This window comes from Pholcus phalangioides, unplaced genomic scaffold, assembly GCF_987345545.1.
Source record: "Pholcus phalangioides strain wild (caught in Gottingen) unplaced genomic scaffold, Ppha-v1.0 ptg000022l_1, whole genome shotgun sequence".
Classification (NCBI taxonomy): domain Eukaryota; kingdom Metazoa; phylum Arthropoda; class Arachnida; order Araneae; family Pholcidae; genus Pholcus; species Pholcus phalangioides.
Genome location: NW_028301615.1, coordinates 3,142,365 through 3,165,608, shown reverse-complemented (window position 1 = coordinate 3,165,608; position 23,244 = coordinate 3,142,365). Strand labels below are relative to the sequence as shown.

Here is a 23,244-nt window from a genome sequence, read left to right as displayed (position 1 = left end):
TTCGCGCCGGCAGAAACGAGTTACATAGTTAATCTACACGTTTATGTTTTCCTAGCATGGCACATCAGATCAGGGCAGCTATATTATAGTATATGGTCTTGGTATCCGCTACTCTGTCGTCTGCATGCTCTGGTTTGAAGGGAAGGGAAAGAAAGACAAGAAGAGTAAAGAGAACAGCTGTAAACCGTGCAGCGCACAATGCATTTGACCCCTCCAAAATCAGTCAGCCTATCACGCCCGACGTAAAGCACTGTCGTGAGCCGTATTGCGCTCTGTAGGAAAACAGACATACTGCTTTTCCGATTGGTGAGTGGACGCCATGTCGCGCTGGGCGATTCACGTTGCACGCAGCACAGAAAACTTGCTCCTAAGAAACCCTGGCTTTAAGCCAGGTTTTCCTAGGAGTAGGTTTTTCCCGCCGCGTGAACCGAATTGGGCCATTGCACGTCGGCAGAAACGTGTTACATAATCACGCTACGCGTTCGTGTTTTCCTAGCGGGGCGCATCAGATCAGGGTGACTATATAGTATATAGCCCTGGCATCAGCTACTCTTTCATCTGCATGCTTCGGTTTGAAGAGAAGGGAAAGAAAACACAACAAAAATGTAGAGAAGATCGGTGAAGTGAAACGCGCGACGCATTTGCTTTCTCCAGAATCAGTCGGCTAATCACGCCTGACGTAAAGCGCTGTCGTGATGCGTATTGCGTTCCGTAGGAAGTCATACTGCTTTTCTTCTTGGTGAGTGGATGGCGTGTCGCGCTGAGGGATTCAAGTTGCATGCGGCGCAAAAAACCTGCTCCTACGAGAAAACTCGGCTTTACTCGGTTAAGTGCAGATTCTACCGTATTACAACGCAATAACACAGAAATGTTCACGTAATAAATAAATATTCCGTGGTTTGAAATATATTTTTTACCAGACTTTTCTTTCCGCTTGGAATTTTCGAAACTTTCCATCAAAGTCATTTGCCGACAACGCTTTGTAGTCATACCTTACTGTTCTCTGCCCCCCCGAAGGATATAATATAAATCTACAATTCAGCAAGAAAAGGTCATCTTTGTTCAACTTATAATCAAAACAGCAGACCACTTCTACTTCTTGTATTGCTGGAAATTATGTAACCATTGATTAACAAGCAGGTGTTGGGGAATTAAACATTTTTTGCTATTTTCTCGTAAATGCAGTGACAGGTTTTAAATGCTGATGCTTCGCTTAAGATAATAATCGTAGTACCGATCTCAAAAACAAGCAGGAGGCATGGCGTGACCATATGACACCGAGGAATACAACTCTCCGCCACATTTCCCATAATTTCGGCCATCCTTTCTTTTTTTATGAAAATGTCCCCGTTTTTCCTCGTATTTTCACCGATGCTTCTTGAATCCTCCTTTTTACGTACGTTATCTATCGCTCTTTGACCCACTGATTAAATTAAAAGTTGAAATCAGTACTTTATTATGCCGGACTTACGTTAGGAACAATGCGAACTGGCCAAGAACACTGACAAAACCACAGAGACTAGATCTTTTCTTCCCGCAAAACATGCACAAAAGCGTGATTTCCGAAATTAAGAATGCAATGCGTTTATCCAGCAAATCAAATTACAGCGCGTGTTTTAAGGAAAAAGTTTTCGTCTCTGTGGTATAATGGTCAGGGCGATTGCCAGGTTTGGAAGATGTCCTGGGTTCGATTCCCCGTGAAGCCAATGTAGTAACAGTTTTCAAAGCGCTTCCCTCAGCTTCGAAAAATACACTACTATAAATGGTAATTTATATATATATATTAATAAATTATTATATATTTAAAATTATTTATTTAAATATTTTATATATATAATTGTTTCATTATTATAATTATAATATATATTTATTAAATAATAATTAATAAATAATTATTCAATTAATTTAATTTATATATATATATATATATAAATAACTATATATAATTTATTTTATTTAAAATTATTTATTATAAATAATTTGTGTATTTATAAATAAATAAATAAATATATATATATATATATATATATATATATATATATATATATATATATATGCATACATTGAGTCATGGGCGGAGATAGACATGGAAGTCTGGGGTGGGGGGCACGGTCATTATTAGTCATTATTACTGGGGGCACGATGACGATGATGTCAATTCATATACGAATATACAAGATCTCTCGACTCCACCTTTGATGCTGGGGGGCAATGCCCTCTCCTCCCCCCGTATCTCCGCCCATGCATTGAGTACATGTTCTTTGACCCACCCCTCCGGAAAAAGTTGAAATTACGGCCCTGCTTTTCCCCGAAGTTCATCTCAGCATAAAATCTAGAAAGTCTATCAATTTGATGTATCGTGGGCTGAGAAAAAATAATTTTCCATCTTTAAAATATAAATTATTTTCTAAAATGATATTATCACACATACACACATAGTTACAGGAACGTCATTTCAACTTTTTCCAGGGGGGGGGGGGCAAAGCACATGTACTCAATCCCTCAATGTATATATATATATATATATATATATATATATACATTGAGAATAAACATTGAAACTAATATAAAGATACATTGAAAATATACTATATATAATATATAGTATATTTTCAAAAGCCAGGGAGCCAGCTGACCCCCCCCCCTAAATGACGGCCCTGCATAATTACATAATTATAACAAAAATATGAATATACATCTCCCATATTTGTCATATTGAATGTTTTATTTTCTTGAAATTTATTTTAATCCACTAGATTTGCGAAAGCACTTTATTTCTTGGGACTTATCGGCTAATTTTTCGGTTATTTTTGAATAATCAGCGCTCCCTTTTTTTTTCCTGCATTCTCTTAGTATCATTATTGCGATAACTAGTGATTACTATTTACGATCACCATTTCGTTTTTTCTCGAAAAAATATGGTCAGCCAAAGAAAGTTGAGATGAAATCGTAAAGTTGAGATTTTATGCAAGTTTTTATTTAGAAATATTGAATTGCATCAATTTTTCTCTGTAAAAAAGATTTTACAAATAAATTTTTCAGAAATTTCCAACACACTCGAAACATCGTAGTAATAACAGACGGTTAAGAACGTCCGTCTTTCTATTCCTCATTTTCACATTAATAGCGGAAAATATTTGCAGCCGCAACTATATTCTTATGATGGCGTCATATTTCGGCGAAGTGTTGTGTTTAGATTCCCGCGCGGTGGATGACGATGAATGTGTTGAGACGGAAAGAAAGAAACCCGAACTGATTATGGACCTGCACGATAAAGTCCGCGAATCCCCCGCGGAAGTTATAGTGTGTGCCATAGGGCGGTTTGCCATTGCTTTCGCGAACTCCTATTTCTGTTCTTCAGCTAACAAACCGAAATTGGTCGGTTCTGCCAAAGTCAAGATGCCCGAGTCCGAAGATAACCACAGTGGCCTGGTGCACCCCAAAGAACCGAAAACCGTCGCGAAGTTCTACCTTTCGAGATCGTCGACAAACAGCTTTCTAATTTGTGAGGTCGACGACGATATCACGGATGAACTTTGCTTCGGCTTCTCCCAGACCATCGTGAACATCCCGTCGAATCCTTCGACCGAGTGCATAGTGTTCAGCTCTTCGCATCTGAGCAGCTACAGAAGTGCAAACGAACGTGTGCAGGATCCGTTCGTCAGATGTTTATTCACGTCTTCTGCTTGTCGGGATGCGATCCTTCCGGAGGATCTTGTGTTTCTGGAGCCTCCCAACATTGTAACCAACCTCGCTGCTGCTTTGCTGAGTGACTTCCAAGTTGCAGGACGCAGCGCCTTGTTATTCATCTGTTTTGCTGACACTGCTGATTTGAATTCCGAAGTGATCGCACTCTTCGAAAAAGTCTACAAATTTCCATTTGTCAACATTAATTTGATCAAAGATCAAGATGGTTTTGCGAGGTTGCAAAATTACTGTGCTCGAAATGTAAAACAACCTGACAACCTCTACACGTGACATCGGTGCTTGTAGTTTTCATGATTTTTTTCTTTCAAATTTATAAGTATTTAGCTTTGTTCATATGTATTTTGTTTAGTAGCATTAAATAACTTTTTTTGATACATTTTTTTAAGGAGTTTATGTTTTAATACGATGTAGCTTGAACCTTATTTCTAAAGTGAGCATCTACGTGTTAATGAAACATGACAATTTGGGTAGTGTACCCACTTGCACTTTATGATCATAGGCGTAGATTGACTTGGAAGTCTGGGGGGCACGATGATGATGATGATGTCAATTCATCTATACATATATACATTGGATCAGTCGACTCCCCGTTTGACTCTGGGGGGGGGGGGCGCAATGCCCCCTACGCTCCCCCATATCTTCGCCCATGTTTATCATCAACTGGATATCTAAATGATCGTTCTTTTAAATCTGTAACAGTTGCATATACATATTACATGCATCTGTTTGGAAAACATTTGTTCATTGTTTGTATAGAGGAGCCATCTCTCTCTCTGTTGTGAAAATTTGTAAGTGACATCACTAAGAGTATGCAGAAGTGTCCACACATACATTTGTAAGTTTTGGTGTCTTTTAACCTTATGTAAAAGGCCAAAAAAAATAGTAATAGCGGTTCTGTTTTGATTTAAAAGCTATTAATGTGTTTAGTGCAAGAAAAGCTATTAATGTGATTTAAAAGCTATTAAGTGTAGTGATGAACAGAGGTAAATGAGTCGTTACTAAAGGCAGCACAATTGTGTGTGTCATCATTTTGGTGTTTTCCAATCTGGTAACCCGTGTCTTGTCTGTGGAGTTTTTGTGACTATCTCGTCTTTCTCAAAAAGCTGTTCCAAATGTTTTTCCTTTATTTTTACTTGCTTGGAACTGTTTTTTCGCTGTGGTTTGACAATTGTCCGAAATGCTCTTAATGCAGCGTTTCTCAATCTTTCAGTATTTGCGACCCAATTTTCATCTCGCCCCTCCCCCACAAGTGCAGTACAGGGGGGCACCCCCCCCCCCACCCGCTTCATGAAATTTTTGGAACTTTCATATTTAATATTACATTCAAATAATTTGCTGAAAATTACTTTTATCAACTTATTTTAAAGGTCCAATCTTTCCTCTGAGAAAGTCAAGAAAATACTGAACAATATGGGATGTATTCTAATTATTAAGTACATTGTGCAGTACTGAAAAAGTCCTATTTAAAGTGTATTATATCAGTGTAAATGCGAATTTTATTTTTTATTATCTTATAATGCATTTTGTTTTGCTTTCCTTTCAGAGTGAAATAATCATTTTTTTAAATAATACATATTTCTTTCAATATGCTAGCGCGCCCCACAGGTTGAGAATGGCTGCCTTAATGTGTTTTTTGTTTTGCATGAACTGGTGCATTGAACTTGGTTTTCTATGGTGTTCCAACTGCTATGCATGCGCAAGGCCTACCTGTGGGAGAGGGTTAGGAAGGAAGGAAAAGAAACGAGATCGGTGAAATGCGCGGCGCACGATGCATTTGACTCCTCCAGAAGCAGTCGAGCAATCACGTCCGACGCTAGAGAGGCGTTTTGCACTCTGTAGGAAAACAGTCGTACCGCTGTGAGTGGGAGGCGTATCGCGCTGGGCGATTCACGTTGCACGCGGCACAGAAAGCCAGCTTAACGTGAATCGGTGTTTTAATCAGGGCAGAATACTGAAGGAGTGGACGCGAAAACGCAAGCTAAGCCATCCCCCCCCCCCCCGGCTAACCAAGAACCAGTTTTAGACCTGGTAATTATGATAAAACTTGAATGGGGATGTTTGATTAGGAAGCCAATAAAAATCTCGTGTGTTGGAAATCGGGCGTAATAGCGAACACTTCTAAAGCCCCGTTTCCTAGGAGCAGAGGTTTTTCTTGCTACGCGCGTACAACGTGAATCACAGCGCGACACGCCGTTCACTCGCAATAGGAAAAGCAGTAATATGAATGTTTTCCTATAGAACGTGAGGCGCTCCACTGAGCTATAAGGATTTAAGGAAAGGTTTCTAAATAGCTCAGTAGGTGCCTCACACCAGCGCTCTACGTCGAGCGTGATGGGTCAAAAACACCGCGCGTTTCGCCGATCTTTTACCGATTTTTTGTTTCGTTCTCGTAGAAATCAAACGCTTAAGCATGGTTTTCCTAGAAACAGAACGTCTGCGCCATGTGCAGCGTGAAGACGCTGATTGGTTAAAAACTTGAAATTCAGGTTTTTTTAACGCTGCGCGCGCTGTAGAAACCTGCTCCTAGGAGTACGTTTTTTGCACCGCGTGAACCGAATTAGGTCATTGCACGTCGGCAGAAACGTGTTACATAATCACGCTACGCGTTTGTGTTTTCCTAGCTTGGCGCGCCAGTTTAGGGCGGCTATGGTATATGGTCCTGGCGTCAGCTACTCTGTCGTTTGCATGCTCTGGATTGAAATGAAGAGAAAGAAAACGACAAAAAATGAAAATTAGATTATGGGATACACACGACACACTTGACGCCTTCTGTCAGTCATGCCCAAAGCTGCATTAAGAGTCTTTCAAGCGGCTTTGGTCATGCCCGACGTAAAGCGCTGGCGTGACAAGTGTGTTGCGCTAGCACCTCCTAGAGATAGAAGACCTCTGCACGCTACTCGTGACATCAGCAAGTAGTCCATTTTCCCTCAGAATATTAAGGAAAAAAAATTCTCTGCTCGTGTCAGTGTAATTGTTATGCGGAAAAGAAATGACCGGGCTCAGAATTGGCGATTTCTATGTCCCGCATGCAAATGAAGAAAAGATCGATGAAACGCGCGGTGCATACTACGCTTTTGACTCCTCCAGGAGCAATCCTCCAATCACGCCCGACGTAAAGCGCTGTCGTTAGTCCCATTGCGCTCTGTAGGAAAGCAGTCAAACTAATTTTCTTATTGGTGAGTGGACGGCGTGTTGCGCTGAGTGATTCACGTTGCGTGCGGCACAGAAAACCTACTCCTAGAAAATCCCGGCTTTAAAGCGTTCTATTCAATTGAATAGAGATATTCAGACGAGACAGAATGGTCCTATTCGGTTCACGCGGCCGAAAAAAATTCTCCTGTGAAAACATGGCTAAACGGCCCATTTTGCACGGTTTGTGTGTATGGAGCACCTAGGAAGGCACCTAGAGAAGCGAGGGAACTCATCATTATCCTTCATCTTGAACCGGCAAAACCAGTTTTTTTTTTAAAGTGACGACTAATTGTTTAAAAAAAAATGCAAGGTAGGGAACAGCCTACAACGATAGTACCACTTCGCTCAAAGATGATATGGATAAGTCACCCTTGGGCAAAGCTGATTAATTATCAAGGAGACCTAGTCTGATCAACACCGTGCAGTCTTTAACGCATGAGCCCACCCGGAGAGAGCCTCAAGAGAAGAGGAACCTAAAAAAAATGAGATATAGTTTAAATTTTCGAGAAGTGTGCTTGTGCATGTAAATTTGCTTTGCAAGGCTTGAGAAAAATCACTTGATCCTGGACCAGTGATTCCCAACGTGGGTGTTAATGCCTCCTAGGGGGCGCTGGAGAGTTCTAGGGGGGGGGACGGTGCTCGCGGAAGCGTCATCTATAATAGTTTTAACCCCTTGGCACATTTTCTCCTTCTTTTCCTTGCAACTCCTGACAGTGGGGGAAAAAATTATAAAAATGAGAGTGGCAACAATCAGTCGATGAGCGCATTTATTGAAAGTGAAACCAAAAAGGAGTGGGGAGTATAATACTGTTGACGTTTGGTTGCGCTGGCGAGGCCTCACAATTGCAGTTCGGAATCGGCTCTAGAAATAATAATCCGATTGGCCACGCCAATTGAATGGGACATGTGTGCCATCTATGCGTCCAAGTTGTAGTCCGGTGTGTGAATGTAAACAAACATGAAAGAGGAGCATGCTTCAAAACAAATACTTTTAACAATTTCACGCTTAGTGTGAATGTTTCGTGCGGGGGAAAAACGATTTGTAATGATTCATTTTCAACTCTTTTCTCAAAGTGTTGGTGAAAATTTTGTCGAAAACTTGACAGAATTAATACCGTGATTCCCCACCCCCTTCATCTCCCCTCTTTTCCACTACAACCTAGGCATTTAAAAAATACTGATTTATTTAACGATAATGATTTGATAATTTTGAGCTTGTAAAATTTCTTGTGGGAACTTGTTCAAGATGTCCGAAGATAATATCGTGAAATTCTTCATCACTTTTTATGCAGATTCTACTTGTGCGGTCAAAACTTTTGAAGCTGAAGTGCAGTCATATTTCGATAAGCTTCATGAGAAATATGACACAGTTGAAATTGTTAGTTTTAAAACCCAAAGGATTCAAGATGGGTATGCATACAGAGAAGATTTCTATCAAACATATCTTAGTATTGATTGTAATAAAATGGTGAGCGAACCCGATGTAGATATATATCTTGCCGAAGTGTGTAGAGCTTGGTGCGAGAAAAATGAAAAGCTGTCGCTTTCATGGTTGCAGCCTTCACGACTCGAGCATTTCTATTATGAAGAGAGTCAATTTGATAGACATATGAAGACTTTTGCATTCAGTTTTGGGACGTTGCCTTTTATGACACATTTTATGGAACATTATTACTATGAGGATCAAGTTGAAAAATCTGAAATCATTACATCATTTTTTCACAGTCAAAAATATTTTGTTCTGTATTTTACTGTGAAGCATGATGCTAAGTGTCATTCAAATAATACAACCTTTAATTTTAAAGTGACTTACAAGTCATTTTCACGGATCATTGTAGATTGTAATTCTCTGAAAAAATCTACCGAGATGTATTTCCAGTTAGATCACCCTCCTTTAGTTTATATTCTGGTGGAGGATCAAAAACCATTATCCTCTAAGTGTAATAACCATAATTTCATATCTAAAGCGAGCGATGTAGATTATAACCCTGAAAAATGGAAGAGATCATTGGAATTTGGTTGCAAATGCAATGATTCCCTCTGTAGCATCTCCAGGATAGGACGATGCAACATACTGAAAGTAAGCATGACGGATAAATATAGAGCTCGCCATGTGGTCCATCGTTTGATGGAAAGATGCAAAAGAAAACTTAAAGTCTGTTATTGTAATATGCAAACTGAGCATCTGTCCAAGAGTGTGAAGAGGTTTAATAAGTTCCCAATTGAGAAATGTTGCTTGTCATCGAACCCTAATAATTCAGATGAAATAAAACATGCCATGATAGATGTATTCAAATGCCAGTATCTGTGGAATTGTTTGCATTCTTATTCTTTAGTGATTCAAGATCAAGTTTACCTGATGGAGATGGATTTAAAAGTTTTGAATGCAAGATTATTGAAACTTTTTCACTCGAATCCTGATGCTCTGTCTCAAGCTATCATGGTTATGAGCGACATGGTGAAGAAAAATACTCTGTTTTATTTCCATACCGCTTTAGATAATCTTTTTTCAATTTTCTCTCAATGCAGGCAGAGTCATGAATTACCTGATGGAATGTGTTTGACGAGAAGATTGATAATTACACCGTCAAGAATCCTATACCTACCTCCTGTTGAGCATTTTGAGAATCGTGTTATTCGGAAATTTGGTGAAGAATTCATTTTACGCGTTTCGATCCAGGACGATAATTTTTCTAAATTGACTTTCGCTGTACAGTATCATTCTGATAGAGATGAATTTATGAACCTCACAGTAGGTAACCTCCTAATCAATGGTGTGGTCATCGGCAACCGTCATTATGAAGTCTTGGCTTCGTCTAATAGTCAGTTGCGGGAACATGGATTGTGGTTGTATGCGAGAGATCTCCAAGGTAATACTGCATCCGCAATTAGACACTGGATGGGGGACTTCAGTTCCATCAGAAGTGTGTCCAAATACATGGCTCGCATGGGACAGTGTTTTTCAACTTCTGATCAGGCTGTCCAACTTGCTTTGGATGACGCTGATGAAATAAATTTGGTAGAAGTCACTCGTCTATCAAAGAAAACAAAAGAAACTTATATATTTTCGGACGGAGTTGGCACAATATCTTCTTCCCTAGCATGTGAGGTAAGGTAATCACCAGGGCCCAGATGTTGACATTTGCATTTTTTTGTATTTTTCAATACTTTCACTTGTAAGGTATTTTTCAGGACATTTTTAGGATATTTTTCACTTTTAAAATTTTTTTTCCACTTTTAAAAAATTTTTAAGTGAAAAAAAAGAAAAAAATAATTTTTATCATTTAACTTGTACCTTCCTTTATAGATGACACACAGTTTTTAGAATCAATTCCAGGTAAATTCAGTAAAAATTCCAAGTAATAGGGAACTGGTGTAGTACTTGCATGTAAAATACAGAGAGAATTTTGAAATCTGCAAATTCATGTTGAATGATTTGATCCGTAAGAATGATGCATGCGCTAAGATTTCATAAGCTTTATTTTGCCTTGAAAATGTTGAAGAACTGATAAAGTGCATAAGATCAATTTTCAGCATTCTGGTTTCCACCATTCAGTCTTGCTGAAAAGTACGGAGCTTACTGGCATTGTCTGTAAAGTCAGTGTGCTGAAAATGGGGTAGGCCAATTTATTATCATGAAATTTGAATGAGTAAAGGGAAAATAAGTGGACTTATTACCTGCAGAAAAATTTTTGACCAACCAAATTTATTGATGCGATTGCTGTTTGAAACCATGCTAGCGGCACATTTCGGGCAAAAGCGATAATTTCTGTTGCAGGTATCACACTGGCTCTGTCAAAAACTGAAGGTTTTTGGTTGGCTTGTAAAGCATTCTTGTTTTACAAGAAATGAAAAATTTTGATAGAGCCAAAGCATCTAGGTACTTTGGCGACAAAAAATAACTGCCAAATTTGACACTACTCAGCATACAAAATCTTAGCCACTGAGTTTATAGAAATTATCATTTTGTAATGAAATTGAGTTTCTGATGCTTTTTTATTGACTAATGCTAATAAAATATTTAATTACAAAGTTGTATGCGTAAATCAAGTAAATTTTTATGCAGTTGATCATTATTGATGTTTTACAAATCTTGTGGTGGAAGAAAACTTTAAGTGAAACAAAAAACAATATTGACAAACTATTTAATTTTGCAGTGGAGGGGGGGGGGTGTTAAATCATGTCTCCCGCCTTCCCTGATCAACAGAAATCCTAGTCCTGATCCTGGGATACATAACTGATAAGTACCTAAAAAAGTGGATAAAATATTTACAGTTTAATATTTGATTAAAAATTTTTATTTTTATTAAACTGCTGCTTTTTTTGTGGACCTTTATTTTACATGTATGATATGTTAATTTTAGGTTACTGCTGCGCTGAAATCAGGGTCTGTGGAGAATATCCATCAGCAATACATGCCATCTGCTTTTCAAATTCGATACAAAGGCTGCAAAGGAATGGTGGCTGTAGATCCAACCATATGTGGTAAGAAATTGGGAATTCGACCAAGCATGAAAAAATTTGAATGCAGAACTTCCCATTTTCTCGAAGTTGTAAAAGCTAGTGCACCACGTAAGTAGTTTGTATAATGTTTTCCCTTGTTATTCTGTATTTAAAAGTGTTTTTTTTAAACTATTACGTAAATCTACTAGTTTATTATAATGAAAAAAAAAATGTAAAATGTTTTTTGGCATATACTATGTCTGGCTGAATGCGTCTGGGTTCGAACCCCGACCCTATCATTAAACTTTGTCACAGATTATAATTGTAAAAAAATTTATTTCTGAGTAACGATCCTTTTTAATAGTATCTTGATGAACAAAATATGACTCTTTTGATGAGTGTAGTTTTTTCTGTTGATTCAAATCTATATATATAAAATTGATTTTCTGTCTGTCTGTCTGTATGTATGTTCTCTATACAAATCTACAATTTTAGATCGATCGCCGCCAAATTTTGCACCTAAACCGAATGGAGCCGACTTGAACGATAGGCTACTTTAAAGTTTCATCAGAGCAGGGCAAATGCCCCAAATAGGCAAAAAACTGTCGAGCAACAATGGTTTTTGGGCTTCAACAATCACTTTCCGAACGTTTACTTTGCTTACCGTGGTTTCCTAGCAATGCGTTTCAGATGTGTATATGCCTTTACAATGGTTTGTCACCACTTTAATGCTGCCAGTATATTTATAATAGTTTATGCCTTTAAAATGGTTTGTTACTTTTTTCAATCCTCCTAATAATAAGAGCTTTTTGAATAGACGCCATCATCAACATCACTTTGAGGGTAAGGCAAAGGATGATCCCCATAGAAATCAATGTTAAAATTGCTGATTTTACTGTAGAAATGGGATTTGCCGCCACATCAATAATTTTAAAAATTGTATTGAATTCTCGATTTTTGTAATATTGAGTTTGCTTAGAGATATACGAAACCCAGGAGATTAAATATGAAGTAATTAGCCGGACCTATTTTTGAGTTGGATATTCATGCAATAACATTGATTTCAACTTTCTATTTAAATCTTCTGAAGCATGAAAATTAATGTCTCCGTATTATCTTTTGATATTCAACTGCATAAATTCATATAGTTTAAGTTGTTTTAAAATTAATTATGGGCTCATAAAGTACATCGAAGAAATTCCACAGTTTTAATTAAGTATTTTTTGAAGCAGAAACAGACAGATGGATAACTTGAAGCTCAAGAGGGGGAGGGAATACCTCGCGCCCCTTATAAAAAGGAAAAAAAAATATTTTTTCATTTCTATGTTTCTTTTAATCTAGATTTGTTTATTTCATGAGTTGCGCAGGAAGTCGCTATATATTGGTTAACGTGGACACGGTTTGTATGTCCCTCAAAGAATAGAAAAAACCTCATTGAAGAAAACCCGGGCAGCGCCGGGTATTATAGCTAGTTAAACATAAATATATAAATAAAATGTTTCAAAATGTCACTATACAGTCAATGCTTGTTATAACGACCCCCCCCCATCATTCCTTCCAAAGTGGACATTAAGGCCTGTGATATCGGGTGGTGGTTACATTGAAAGGAAAAGTTATAGGATAATAATTATATGAAAACATTTGGGTCTTATACTACTGGTTGTTATAATGAACATCGACTGTATTCAATATTCAGTGTACAGATTTACTCAAAAAGAAGAAAAAAAAAAAGCTATATGAAGTGCTGTAGTTTCTGGCAGAAAACCTGTTGTAGCGGCGTCCCAAAAAATGACTGGAGAAAAATGAATTATTAATTCGAGCTGTGCCTTCATAATACAATAGAGCCTCAATTCACTGAGCCCCCAGAGGCTTCATATGATACGTGATACATCACTGTCAGCCCAGTAAAACATAATGAAACATACATTTTACTGGTGGCAGTGCAGTGCATGTTGGGTAAGAAACCATTCAATCTGGCGATTTAAAAATATTTTTAGACAAATCTTACAATTCTTACACATATCTATATCATCATGCATTAAAGTAAATTTTTTATTTGTTTGTGAATGGATTTGCCTGTGATCAGCAGACTTTTATTTTTCACACTTTTGGGGATAGTCTTTATTAACAGTGGAATATCATACTATCCAGAGATCTGGTACCCATTACACCTGGTTAATCGAGGCTCTACTGTATTCATTTGGGAATTGAACTACACTTACTAACATTGTACATCAGGAAATATATATATTTTTTCTTCAGAGTAATAAAAATGACTGAAGGATTAAATTTTCATTTCAGGTAGACTGTTTCTTAATAGGCCTTTCATAACTATTCTGGAACAATTGGGCGTTCCTGGAAGCACCTTTCTGAAGCTCCAGAAAGAGATGATGCTTGGTCTGATCAAAGCACTATTTCTTGAAACAGATGCAGTGGCACTAATGAATTCTCATAGTACCATGAATATCCTGTATAGTGATCTCGTTGATGCAGGAATCTCAATGATCAATGAGCCATTTTTCAGAACTCTGCTCCTAAGTGTATTCAGAGCAGCAGCTGGTAATATATTTTTTTTTCCGATTTCGATTGGAACTATAATCATGTCTTATGCTTTTTTTTGTGATAGAATAGTACAGGATATTCTGTACTTGCAGTTATTAGATTTGGTTCATTTTAATGTTGAGCCTCTCATTAATATTCTACAAAAAAAATTGTTTTTAAGTTAATAAAAAGTAAATTTTTTTTCAGAAAATTTGCATAACAAAATGAGAATAGCAATCCCACCTCACTACGGCAGAAACATGCTTGGTATTATGGATGAAACTGGTGTGTTAAAATATGGTCAAGTGTTCGTGCAGTATTCTGAAAGTATTAATGTTCATACTGACAATGTAAATGTTTTGCGAGGTATATTTGTTACATTTCTCTTTCATTCTGTTTGATAAGACCATTTGTATTTCTATTTGATTTTGTATTTAAAAAAAGAATTTGCTCTTATGAATGTTATTAAATGTAAAAAATGAATGTCTAAGTCAAACATTTGTAAGTCTGAAAGTGCCTGTCTTTCAAAAATGGTTGATTCCATCAATTTTTTCTTGCATTCATTTTTGAAAGACTGGCACTTTCAGACTTACAAATGTTTGACTTACACACTCTTCAATTTTTCAAGTTAAGAAGCAGAATATTTGTCATTCTTGGCAAAATTCAAAATTTGACAAAAATGTTTCAATCAGACACTGGCATGTTTCTCTCATTTCAGTTGTAACCCTTACAGTAGAATTAAGATTGTTCAACATGAATAGAGAGAAAGAGATAATAAATTGATTCATGTGATGTGTGTGTACATGCTATGACATTATATTAATTACATAAATTTATATATTAATCTCTTGAAGTAAACATTTTACATATTCATCAGGGCATGACAAATCCCAGGTCACTACAATGACTAGAAAATTGGCATTGGTGGTTAAAATTTTCTGCATGTGATTATTAAATTGAAATCTTAAATGAGTGACACAAAAGTTTCTGATTTCATGACTGCGCCTTTTAACATAGAAAAGAAAAATCAAGTCCCGGGAAAGTAAAAAAAAACATTATCAATACTGTCCATAAAATTTACAGAATCATGAGAAAATTCTTTTTCAGATGAAGGAAAATAAAATGCACGTGAATGTATAAAAATATTGTTTACAGACCAGATGTGATTTACATTCAACAACTCGTTTTGAAAGAAAAAACATTTTTATACTGAAATAAAAACCAAATATACAAATGAAGGCTGTCTCAAAAGTTTATGGGATAATCAAATATAATATATTTTCGGACAAGCATGTGTTAATTAATAACATAATTTTTCCATTATTGTCACCTATTGGAGTAGACTTTACGAGTCATTATGTGCTTCACACATTTTCTATCTGGCTGAGATCAGGACACATTGGTGAACAGTTCAGTAGAGTCAAATTTTTCATTTTGAAATAGCTTTTTGCAGTGTTGGACATATATGTCCAATATGCACACAGGGTATTCTGTTAATGGTATCCTGCTCACATGTTGACACTAAACCTCTATTGAGATTTTCATGGTACACTGGCATGGGATTATCCACCTCCCACATGTGTGCATTATATGTGTTGACAATGCCTTCTTGCATAAAGCTGGCCTCATCAGTAAATAAAACAGTGGCAGGAAATTGAGGATTAGAATGTGTGGTGATGTTAACCATCCAGCACGGTTAGGATTTGTACCTTCTGGATGTGTGAAGGGGTACATCTTTTTACTATGCAGAACATTCCACACTGCAGTGTGCTGAACATCGAGTTTAGCTGCAACCACTCGCATACTTGTCGACGGGGAATCGGCAAGCCGTTGCAGCACAGTTTCTTCCATTTGAGGAGTGCATACATTGCTCGATCTGTCTCTCACGCCATGCTAGGTGGAAGGTCCCCGTCTTCTGTAGTAGTTGATCGACTGTGGTGAAGGTAGTATGGTGCGGACAATGCCTCATCGGATATTTGCTGTTTGTACATCCGCTGTGCTAAGCGTCCATTGCCATCTGCTCAACCGTAAGTCAGATGCAAATCAGCATATTCCTTATTTCTGTAGTCAACCATCACGATACTCATTAAAACAGACAACTAACTGCCGCAATAGCGCTAATTTATGTCGTCCGCAGTAGGTGATCCTACCCCAGCGAATGTGTTCCGCGACACTGCTTACATGAGATATGGGGAGCGAACCCAGGAACGCATTCAACGATCAACTGACATTCACCTTCGTCTCCTCTGGACTCAGGGCCTGCATGTGTTTGTCGCAATTTTCACCCTCTCAACGTGGTTTGTGACACCATGTTCCATTGCAATTTTTGTTCCTCTTGATGCCTACTAAACAACCCTCTGAGTTTGTCAGTCCATTAACATAATACACTGTATAATGTGGCAATACGCATTATCATGGTGTAAAAACATTGGTACTGTCCCCTTAAAATTTTACTGAAGAAAGAAATGATTTTCTAGTGTCTCTGTGTATTTTTGTGCATCCAGTCTCCTATCTAGGGTAGCTAAATATGCGTGCCTATGTAATGTTAAGGCCACCCATACAATCACAGAACCTCCACCCTGATGCCTGCTGAAGTATGAGCATAAATTCTTTTAAAAAAGAAATACAATAAACATGTTGGGGTCAATCGAGAAGCTGTCCTTACATAGAATAAGACGACCATAAATATTTTTTATGGACATTGTATAATATTTTATCATGTATATATATTTTTTAGTTTTTATGATCACAGTTTTAATTGGGTTGTTGTATTTTTGAAATATATGACATGCATATTTGTTATGGGCATCTTTTTTCAGCCACCTCTTTGAGTATTTTGCCTGTTGTGGCCTTGTATTTGTGTTTGTCCCCTCAAATGGTGGCAAAACTTTGTATATGCATCGGGATCATCTAGGTTACATTTCTTTTCATCACTGAAAATAACACTGATCCATTTTACCTCCATAAGCTATGTGGTTTCGAGCCCACTCTAACCTCTCAAAATGTGGTGTGTATGAATTTAGGGCTTTGAGAGAGGGCTAGTTTACAAGCAGTTTTCATACATAAAATCATATTTTTTTATTCTTAAAATCATATCTGGTGATATATTCAAACCAGAGACATGAGCAATTTCACAAACAAACATCACCTGGGTAGACACAATTCTTTTTATCAACCTATCATCTCACACGAAGTCGTATATCGCAATCTTCCATTTCAGATGGGTACTGGTGAAAATGTGATAAATTAAAATTTTGTAATGATTTAAAGCTTTTAAAAATTATTTAATAGGCTTACCTTACAACTTCAATCTCAAAATTTTGGTAATCTCATCCACAGAAAGCTACGTCACTTTTGCCGTCTGGTAAACAAAAGATTCTCTCCCACCTAATTCCGCCTTACTGCATTTATGGATTTCAAGACTTCGTCATGAATACACATTTCAAATTTGCATATATTTAATAGTTTCCATAAACTTTTGGGACGTGTAATTTTAACAAATTGGCAATTATAAATACATTTTTTAATATTTTATTAAAAATGCTTTTTATATTACTAAAAAAAAGTTTCTTTTTTCCTGTGAAAAAACTTCATGTCATTACACCATGTGCTACAAAATTTCTACAGAAAAAACAAGAGTCTATAAACTTTTGGGACAGTGTAGGACCATATTTCTAGAGAGTAAAATCATTATTGGCTTCTAAGAAATTTGTCAAGCCCTGATATACAGTTGATCTTGTTTATAACTTTCCAACTTGGAATGTTTACCTGCTTAGTAAGACTAGTTTCATTGTCCCAACTCTAGCTAATGCTCATTAAAATTTCCCATTTAAAGCATTTTCCCACTTACAAGGTTTTTCATGACAGTTATTGAAAACGTTATAAGCAGGGTCCACTGTATATATAGTATTAGTCTCTTCAAAACAATAAGCAAATATTACAAATAAGATATATACTTTCTTTTTTTAATCATCCACAATCTCCATTCATCTATCGCCATCAAGGCAATTTACACTGTCATTTTACCCCAGAAGAGGCGAGTTGTGCTGGTGCACCCAGCATTGTGTGCATATGCACTTTGCCATCAATCTTCTAAATTGGCAGTAGTGCATATTAATGTATTTTGTGTTGTGGGTCTGCTGTTCACTATGGTAAGATCTTTTGGACACTTTATTGTATGTGGTAATATTTTTTGCCCATTTAATTCTGACTTTGTTGCATTGTAATTTTTTTTTTCAGTTTGAAAAGTCGATGTCACATGTTTATACATTATACTATGGTTAGTATAAAGTATGATATATGATATCCTAAATTAAACTTGTATGTTGGTTATCAGGAACAGTTGTTGTTACAAAGAACCCATGTATGCATCCTGGTGATGTGAGAAAATTGGAAGCCATTGATGTCCCAGCTCTCAGACACATAAAGGACTGCATAGTGTTTCCATCCAAGGGAGAACGTCCTCATCCCAATGAAATGGCTGGTAATTTTCCACTTTTTATTTCAATCAACTTTAAAAAGAAAAAAGGAAAAATATGTAGTTGAGTGTCGAATGCAGTATAGTTATACCACATCTAAGTAGCGCTTCAAATTATGATATCACTAACCTTTATATGTTTTTTTTTCAATGTGACCATTTAATCAGCTACTACGGCTTCTCTTCTGCTTGATTTTTACCTCCTGTCTCCCCCCATTAGCATATCATAGGGCCACAGACGACACCTAGTTGAGAACCACTACATTAGAGCATGGGTGCATGATCAGCTTGCTGGCCATATTTAAGCCAGAAATGATTTTGTGGGCTTTATATAATAGCTTTGAATTACAGCTTCAAGAGCCACATATGAATAAAACACTGACGAGATCAATTCAAACATACTTATAGATTTTTTTCAAGGTGTACCATTATTTATTATTTTCTGCATCATTATCATTAACAGGGCCGGTCCTAGGAAATTTTGCTACTGAGGCGAATTAATTTTTTTTCTGCTCCTTGGATACTACTATCTGAAGAGAATTTTCTTTCTTGTCTGTTACCCTAATACAGTGGTTCCAAAAGTGTGGGTTGCGACCCTCTGGGGAGGAGCAGAGCACACTGATGATTTAGAGCAGTGGCTCTCAAACTTTTTCCACCCATGGTTCCCTTGCCATGACAACGTTTATCTCAGGCTCCCCAGAATAGCCTAAAAAGAACTACTTCAAAGCACTAAATAGGCACTCATAAATGTCAACAGCTCTCACCAATGTCCTTGATATAGGTTGGTGACTCCCCTAGGAGCTGTGGCACGCACTTTGAGAAACACTGGTTTAATCCCAGAGAAAATGCACAGACAATAAATAACCCAAATATTTAAGATGTTCTTTGTTGGAAACAAACTTGGCATGAGAAAAAAAGTGTTGATGTTTTTGGCGATATTTTGGGCTGTCAAATTACAATAGTAGAGTTAAAAAACAAGCAAAACATAATATTTTTAAAGCATTGTGAAGACCGCTGCAGAAAAATGACATAAAGCTAGTGGCTTTTTATGACACCTTATTTGCAAGAAGAGGAATCTGTGTCAGGAGATTCCGATAACAGACTGAATGAGAACAGATATAAGTATACAGCAGCTGCAGTCAAACTTTCCTCACCTGGGGCTGGTCTGTCCTAGCCACCATTCATCCACGGCCACTCAGATGATCAGCCTAACAAATAACCACTCTGAAGCAACAAACAGGCACATATGAATATTGCAAGCTCATTGTGACACCCCTGAAAAAGTTGGCGATGCCCCTAGGAGCCGCGATGCACATTTTGAGGATTTTTGGTGTAAAAAAATGAGCAGTCAAAATATTCCTGAGCCGAAACAGCAATGTTGCATGGGCGAAGATGCATACGCCCAGCATAAATGAAGGAGCTGACTGATCTAATGTATATGCATATATGAATTGACATCATTGTTCTGCCCCTTCCCAGCATCATCACTGTGCCCCCCCCCCCAGCCTTTTAAGTCTATCTCTGCCAATGAACAGCACCACATTCAAGATATGCCTATCTCTATTATGGTGTTGGCAGAAAGGGATGCAGTTGTTAGAAGATGAACAAGGAATCGAAACTTGCTGAGGTATTCAGCCTTTACAATTCGGCCTGTAAAAATCCTTTACAAAGAAGAGAAGGAGCCTTATTTTTCAGAAACTAGCTTCTGTAGAGACTTGAGTCTGAAGAACCAGATGCACCCAAGTTCCCATCATTTATGTGATTTCAAACCTTCCTGAAGGATGGATGCAACCAGGGAAGATGTAGTCCATCTATGTCTGGCCTATCTGCAGAGACTATCTGCAATTTTTGGAAGTTCAGGAAAGGAGGTATATTGAGATTAATCGAGCATTTCGAAAGTATTTACTTTTGCTTACTTACCCACTCGTGCTTCCCCCTCAAAATGATTTTGATGTGTGAAAATATGCAACTGTGTAAACACTGTCTTAACAAATCAATCCTTAAAAAAATGCTGTCCTAGGTGGCTGCCTCATTGCCTCATGCCTAGCGCTGGCCCTAATTTGATATGCATGTTATTGTCCGATCCAAAGTCTAGCATTTTTCACGAAAGTTGAAACTTGGTTGAAAGTTGGTTACTTTGCACCTTGCCCAGACTTCAGATACTAGACTTTGAACGTGAACAGTAGCACATACACTGCATTTAACTTTATGTCCCATAGTGTAATTTAAAATAACTTAATATTTATCAAATTGTTTTGCAGGTTGTATAAAATTCTCAAATGGGCCAGATTGGCATGCAGGTTCATGATTTGTACACCAAAGCATAAGAGTTGTGACAGTTGGTTCTTTCTTTTTTGTTGCTTTAGGCTCAGATTTAGATGGGGATGAATTTATTGTCATTTGGCACCCAGATCTCATTTTTCAAAGACAAAATTTTGAGGCTATGCATTATCCAACATACAAAGATGAAAAAGTTCCTGGAGAAATCGGAGTGAGTCACTTGTGTTTGTTATACTTATTCATACCATTCACTTTTGCTTCTGTTTGATTTCTGTTTTTTTTTCTCTGTGTGCGAATTCCATAGAGGAATGTATATGAGATGCATGTACAGTTAAATAGTACTCTTCACATGTATATAATTTTGTGTCATTGTGATACATTCAAATTTGTAGAATTAGCAAAATATAAATTTTACTTAATTATCAATGGTTCCCCCCCCCCCCCAACTTCAATCATGTGTGCTGATATTTTTTATCCTTTTTGATTCTTTAGGTAGCTGAAATGGTAAAATTTTTCTGCAAATACATTTGTAATGACAATATTGGAGTTTTTGCAAATGCACATTTAGCATGGGCTGATCAGCATCCTAAAGGAATATTTTCAGATGTATGCATGAGTATAGCAAAGAAATATCCATTTGTTCTGGACTTTGCCAAGACCGGTAAAACAATAAACTTGAAGAGGAATGAGAGACCCAAACAATATCCAGATTTTATGGGAAAGGGTAATATGAGTGACAGCTACTGCTCCCAAAGAATACTGGGATTATTATACAGAGCGTCACGTCACTTTGAAGTCTGCTGTGATAAAATAAGAAGCACTCCAGTCACTTGGACGTATGACACTTATTTAGAATACCCTGGTTGGGAGAAATACATGTCAGTTGCTGAAGTGCATAGATCTTCATATTGCAATAAAATGCAACAAATCTTAAACAAGTTTGGTATCTGTAGTGAAGTGGAAGCCCTTTCTGGTCATGTAAAGGGGCAATTGTACAATCAGAGCAGACAAGAAAGAGACAACACTGTGGCAACTGTCAAGAAATATATTGCTAGTTTAATGCAAAGATATCGAAGCATCTTCATGGAAGAAATGGGGGAAGAACTGAAGCATGTGACGTCAGAAAGTGAAAGGGTAGCAATAAAATGCAAGAGAGCTTCAGCATGGTATATGGTCACCTACCAGAACAATTCGTGTAACTTCTTAAGCTTTCCCTGGATATTGAGTGATATCTTAATTGATTTAAGGATGAAGTGTTTACAAATAAGAAATCAGACCGTTCAAAATTTGAAAAGTAACATTCTGGAAGGCTTAGATGGGGAAGTGACAAAATGTCTGTTGGATATGAAATGTCAAGTAAACTCAAATGATTGTTGCTCCTGTGTAGATTATGGTAAATTCCTGTTGAAAAATTGGTTCTTGCTTATGAAATTTAATTTGAATTCTCAGAATGAGGGCTGCTCTCATTGTTTTGAACGGATCATTGATTATTTCATGCGTGCCAAAAAAAGCAAATGCTGTAGGAATATGATGGAATTCGAAGCATGTTCACCATTGAAGTTTTGTGTCTCTGTAATGGTCTTCTATTGTAGTGAAATTGAACTAGATCAGGATCTGGGAAAATGTTCAGATAATTGTTGTGGATTTCAAACTGCCCATTTGCAAGCATTAGCATTGCAAACACTTGCCAACTTAGCAGTCACGAAGAACATGAATTATCTAAATCTGAGAAACTTCCGATCAAATTCAGATCGTGGCTCATTAGCAGATGATGGAAGCATGTCAGATATTGAAGGAGACATGGTTCGCGTTCCTGTTCGATCTCAAGAAAATCAAAAGTTTGTGTCATTCTACATGCATGATATTAAAGAATACCTGCAAAAGCAATCTGGAGTTTCTAAAATTTTTATTATTCCTGAACAGGATGTCAGAGATAACTGCTACCTCTTAGTGAGCTCCATAGGAAGGGACTGGCAAAGATGGAATCTGGAGTGTCTTGTTCTGGATCCTTTCTTATTCAAAAAGTTAGATGAAGCTATTGAAAAGTGAAGCTTTCTCATTTACCAGGATTCAAACTATGATTTTATTTGATGGAAGATTTGAGAACAAACAATCAAAACTTTCTTAAAATAAGCTATTTTTCATTCATAGAAGTTGGTTAGAAAATTATTTATTCTTTGTGTGTGCTTTAAGTCAATTTTTAATGGTGTTCGAAGTTGTTTTGTTTAAGCTTAAAATATAATGTTGCAAAAATTGAAACTTGAAATCAGTTTTGTTAAAAATAATATGTAATGCGATGAAATTTATTATTGATACATTGCAGATATTGATAAATACATTATTAGTGTTTTCTGAATTTCGTTTGTTGTGAAATAACTACTTATTATACTGCTTATTATATACTACTTAATTATACAGGGTGTGTCCCCCAATGGGTATATAGTGTTACTTTTGCAGATTTTGATAGAAATAATTGAGAAGAGAATTTCAATATGTAACAAGAGAGGTCTCTGAATATAGTAACATAGTCTAATTATGGCCATGGTAATCTATGGGCTATAAAAATATACTTACAGATAAAAAAAACCCTGCTCCATATTACT

General features: G+C 37.0%; 3 protein-coding genes across 4 annotated transcripts in view; 2 read left to right on the top strand and 1 right to left on the bottom strand.

The window, feature by feature from the left end:
* The window catches only part of LOC149069354 (poly(ADP-ribose) glycohydrolase-like), a 31,603-nt gene extending 30,469 nt beyond the window's left edge, over positions 1-1,134 (bottom strand). The window contains exon 1 of one of the 2 annotated variants that reach the window (XM_089249495.1): positions 918-1,134. In XM_089249495.1, coding sequence (XP_089105621.1) covers positions 918-990 — 73 coding nt within the window. In that variant the 5' untranslated portion in view covers positions 991-1,134. The remainder of the gene's footprint in view (positions 1-917) is intronic. The other variant, XM_089249496.1, reaches the window with a different exon arrangement.
* A 1,945-nt stretch (positions 1,135-3,079) lies between these two features.
* Positions 3,080-4,088, top strand: LOC149069353 (proteasome assembly chaperone 1-like). The gene has a single exon (XM_089249988.1). It carries the CDS (start codon positions 3,160-3,162, stop codon positions 3,976-3,978), a length of 819 nt encoding a protein of 272 aa, XP_089106114.1. The 5' UTR covers positions 3,080-3,159; the 3' UTR covers positions 3,979-4,088.
* Positions 4,089-7,640: 3,552 nt separating this feature from the next.
* On the top strand, positions 7,641-22,995 carry LOC149069352 (uncharacterized). Its single transcript, XM_089250004.1, has 7 exons — positions 7,641-10,009; positions 11,265-11,472; positions 13,645-13,902; positions 14,092-14,250; positions 18,221-18,367; positions 20,728-20,852; positions 21,134-22,995. Exons 1-7 carry the CDS (start codon positions 8,147-8,149, stop codon positions 22,688-22,690), a joined length of 4,317 nt encoding a protein of 1,438 aa, XP_089106130.1. The 5' UTR covers positions 7,641-8,146; the 3' UTR covers positions 22,691-22,995.
* The last annotated feature ends 249 nt before the right edge of the window (positions 22,996-23,244 follow it).

Coding starts and splice junctions, on each gene's coding strand:
- LOC149069353 (XM_089249988.1), top strand. CDS start 3,160: ATGATGGCGTCATATTTCGGCGAAGTGTTGTGTTTAGATTCCCGCGCG.
- LOC149069352 (XM_089250004.1), top strand. CDS start 8,147: ATGTCCGAAGATAATATCGTGAAATTCTTCATCACTTTTTATGCAGAT. Junction 10,010..11,264: donor CTTCTTCCCTAGCATGTGAG/GTAAGGTAATCA, acceptor TGTTAATTTTAG/GTTACTGCTGCGCTGAAATC. Junction 20,853..21,133: donor AAGTTCCTGGAGAAATCGGA/GTGAGTCACTTG, acceptor TTGATTCTTTAG/GTAGCTGAAATGGTAAAATT.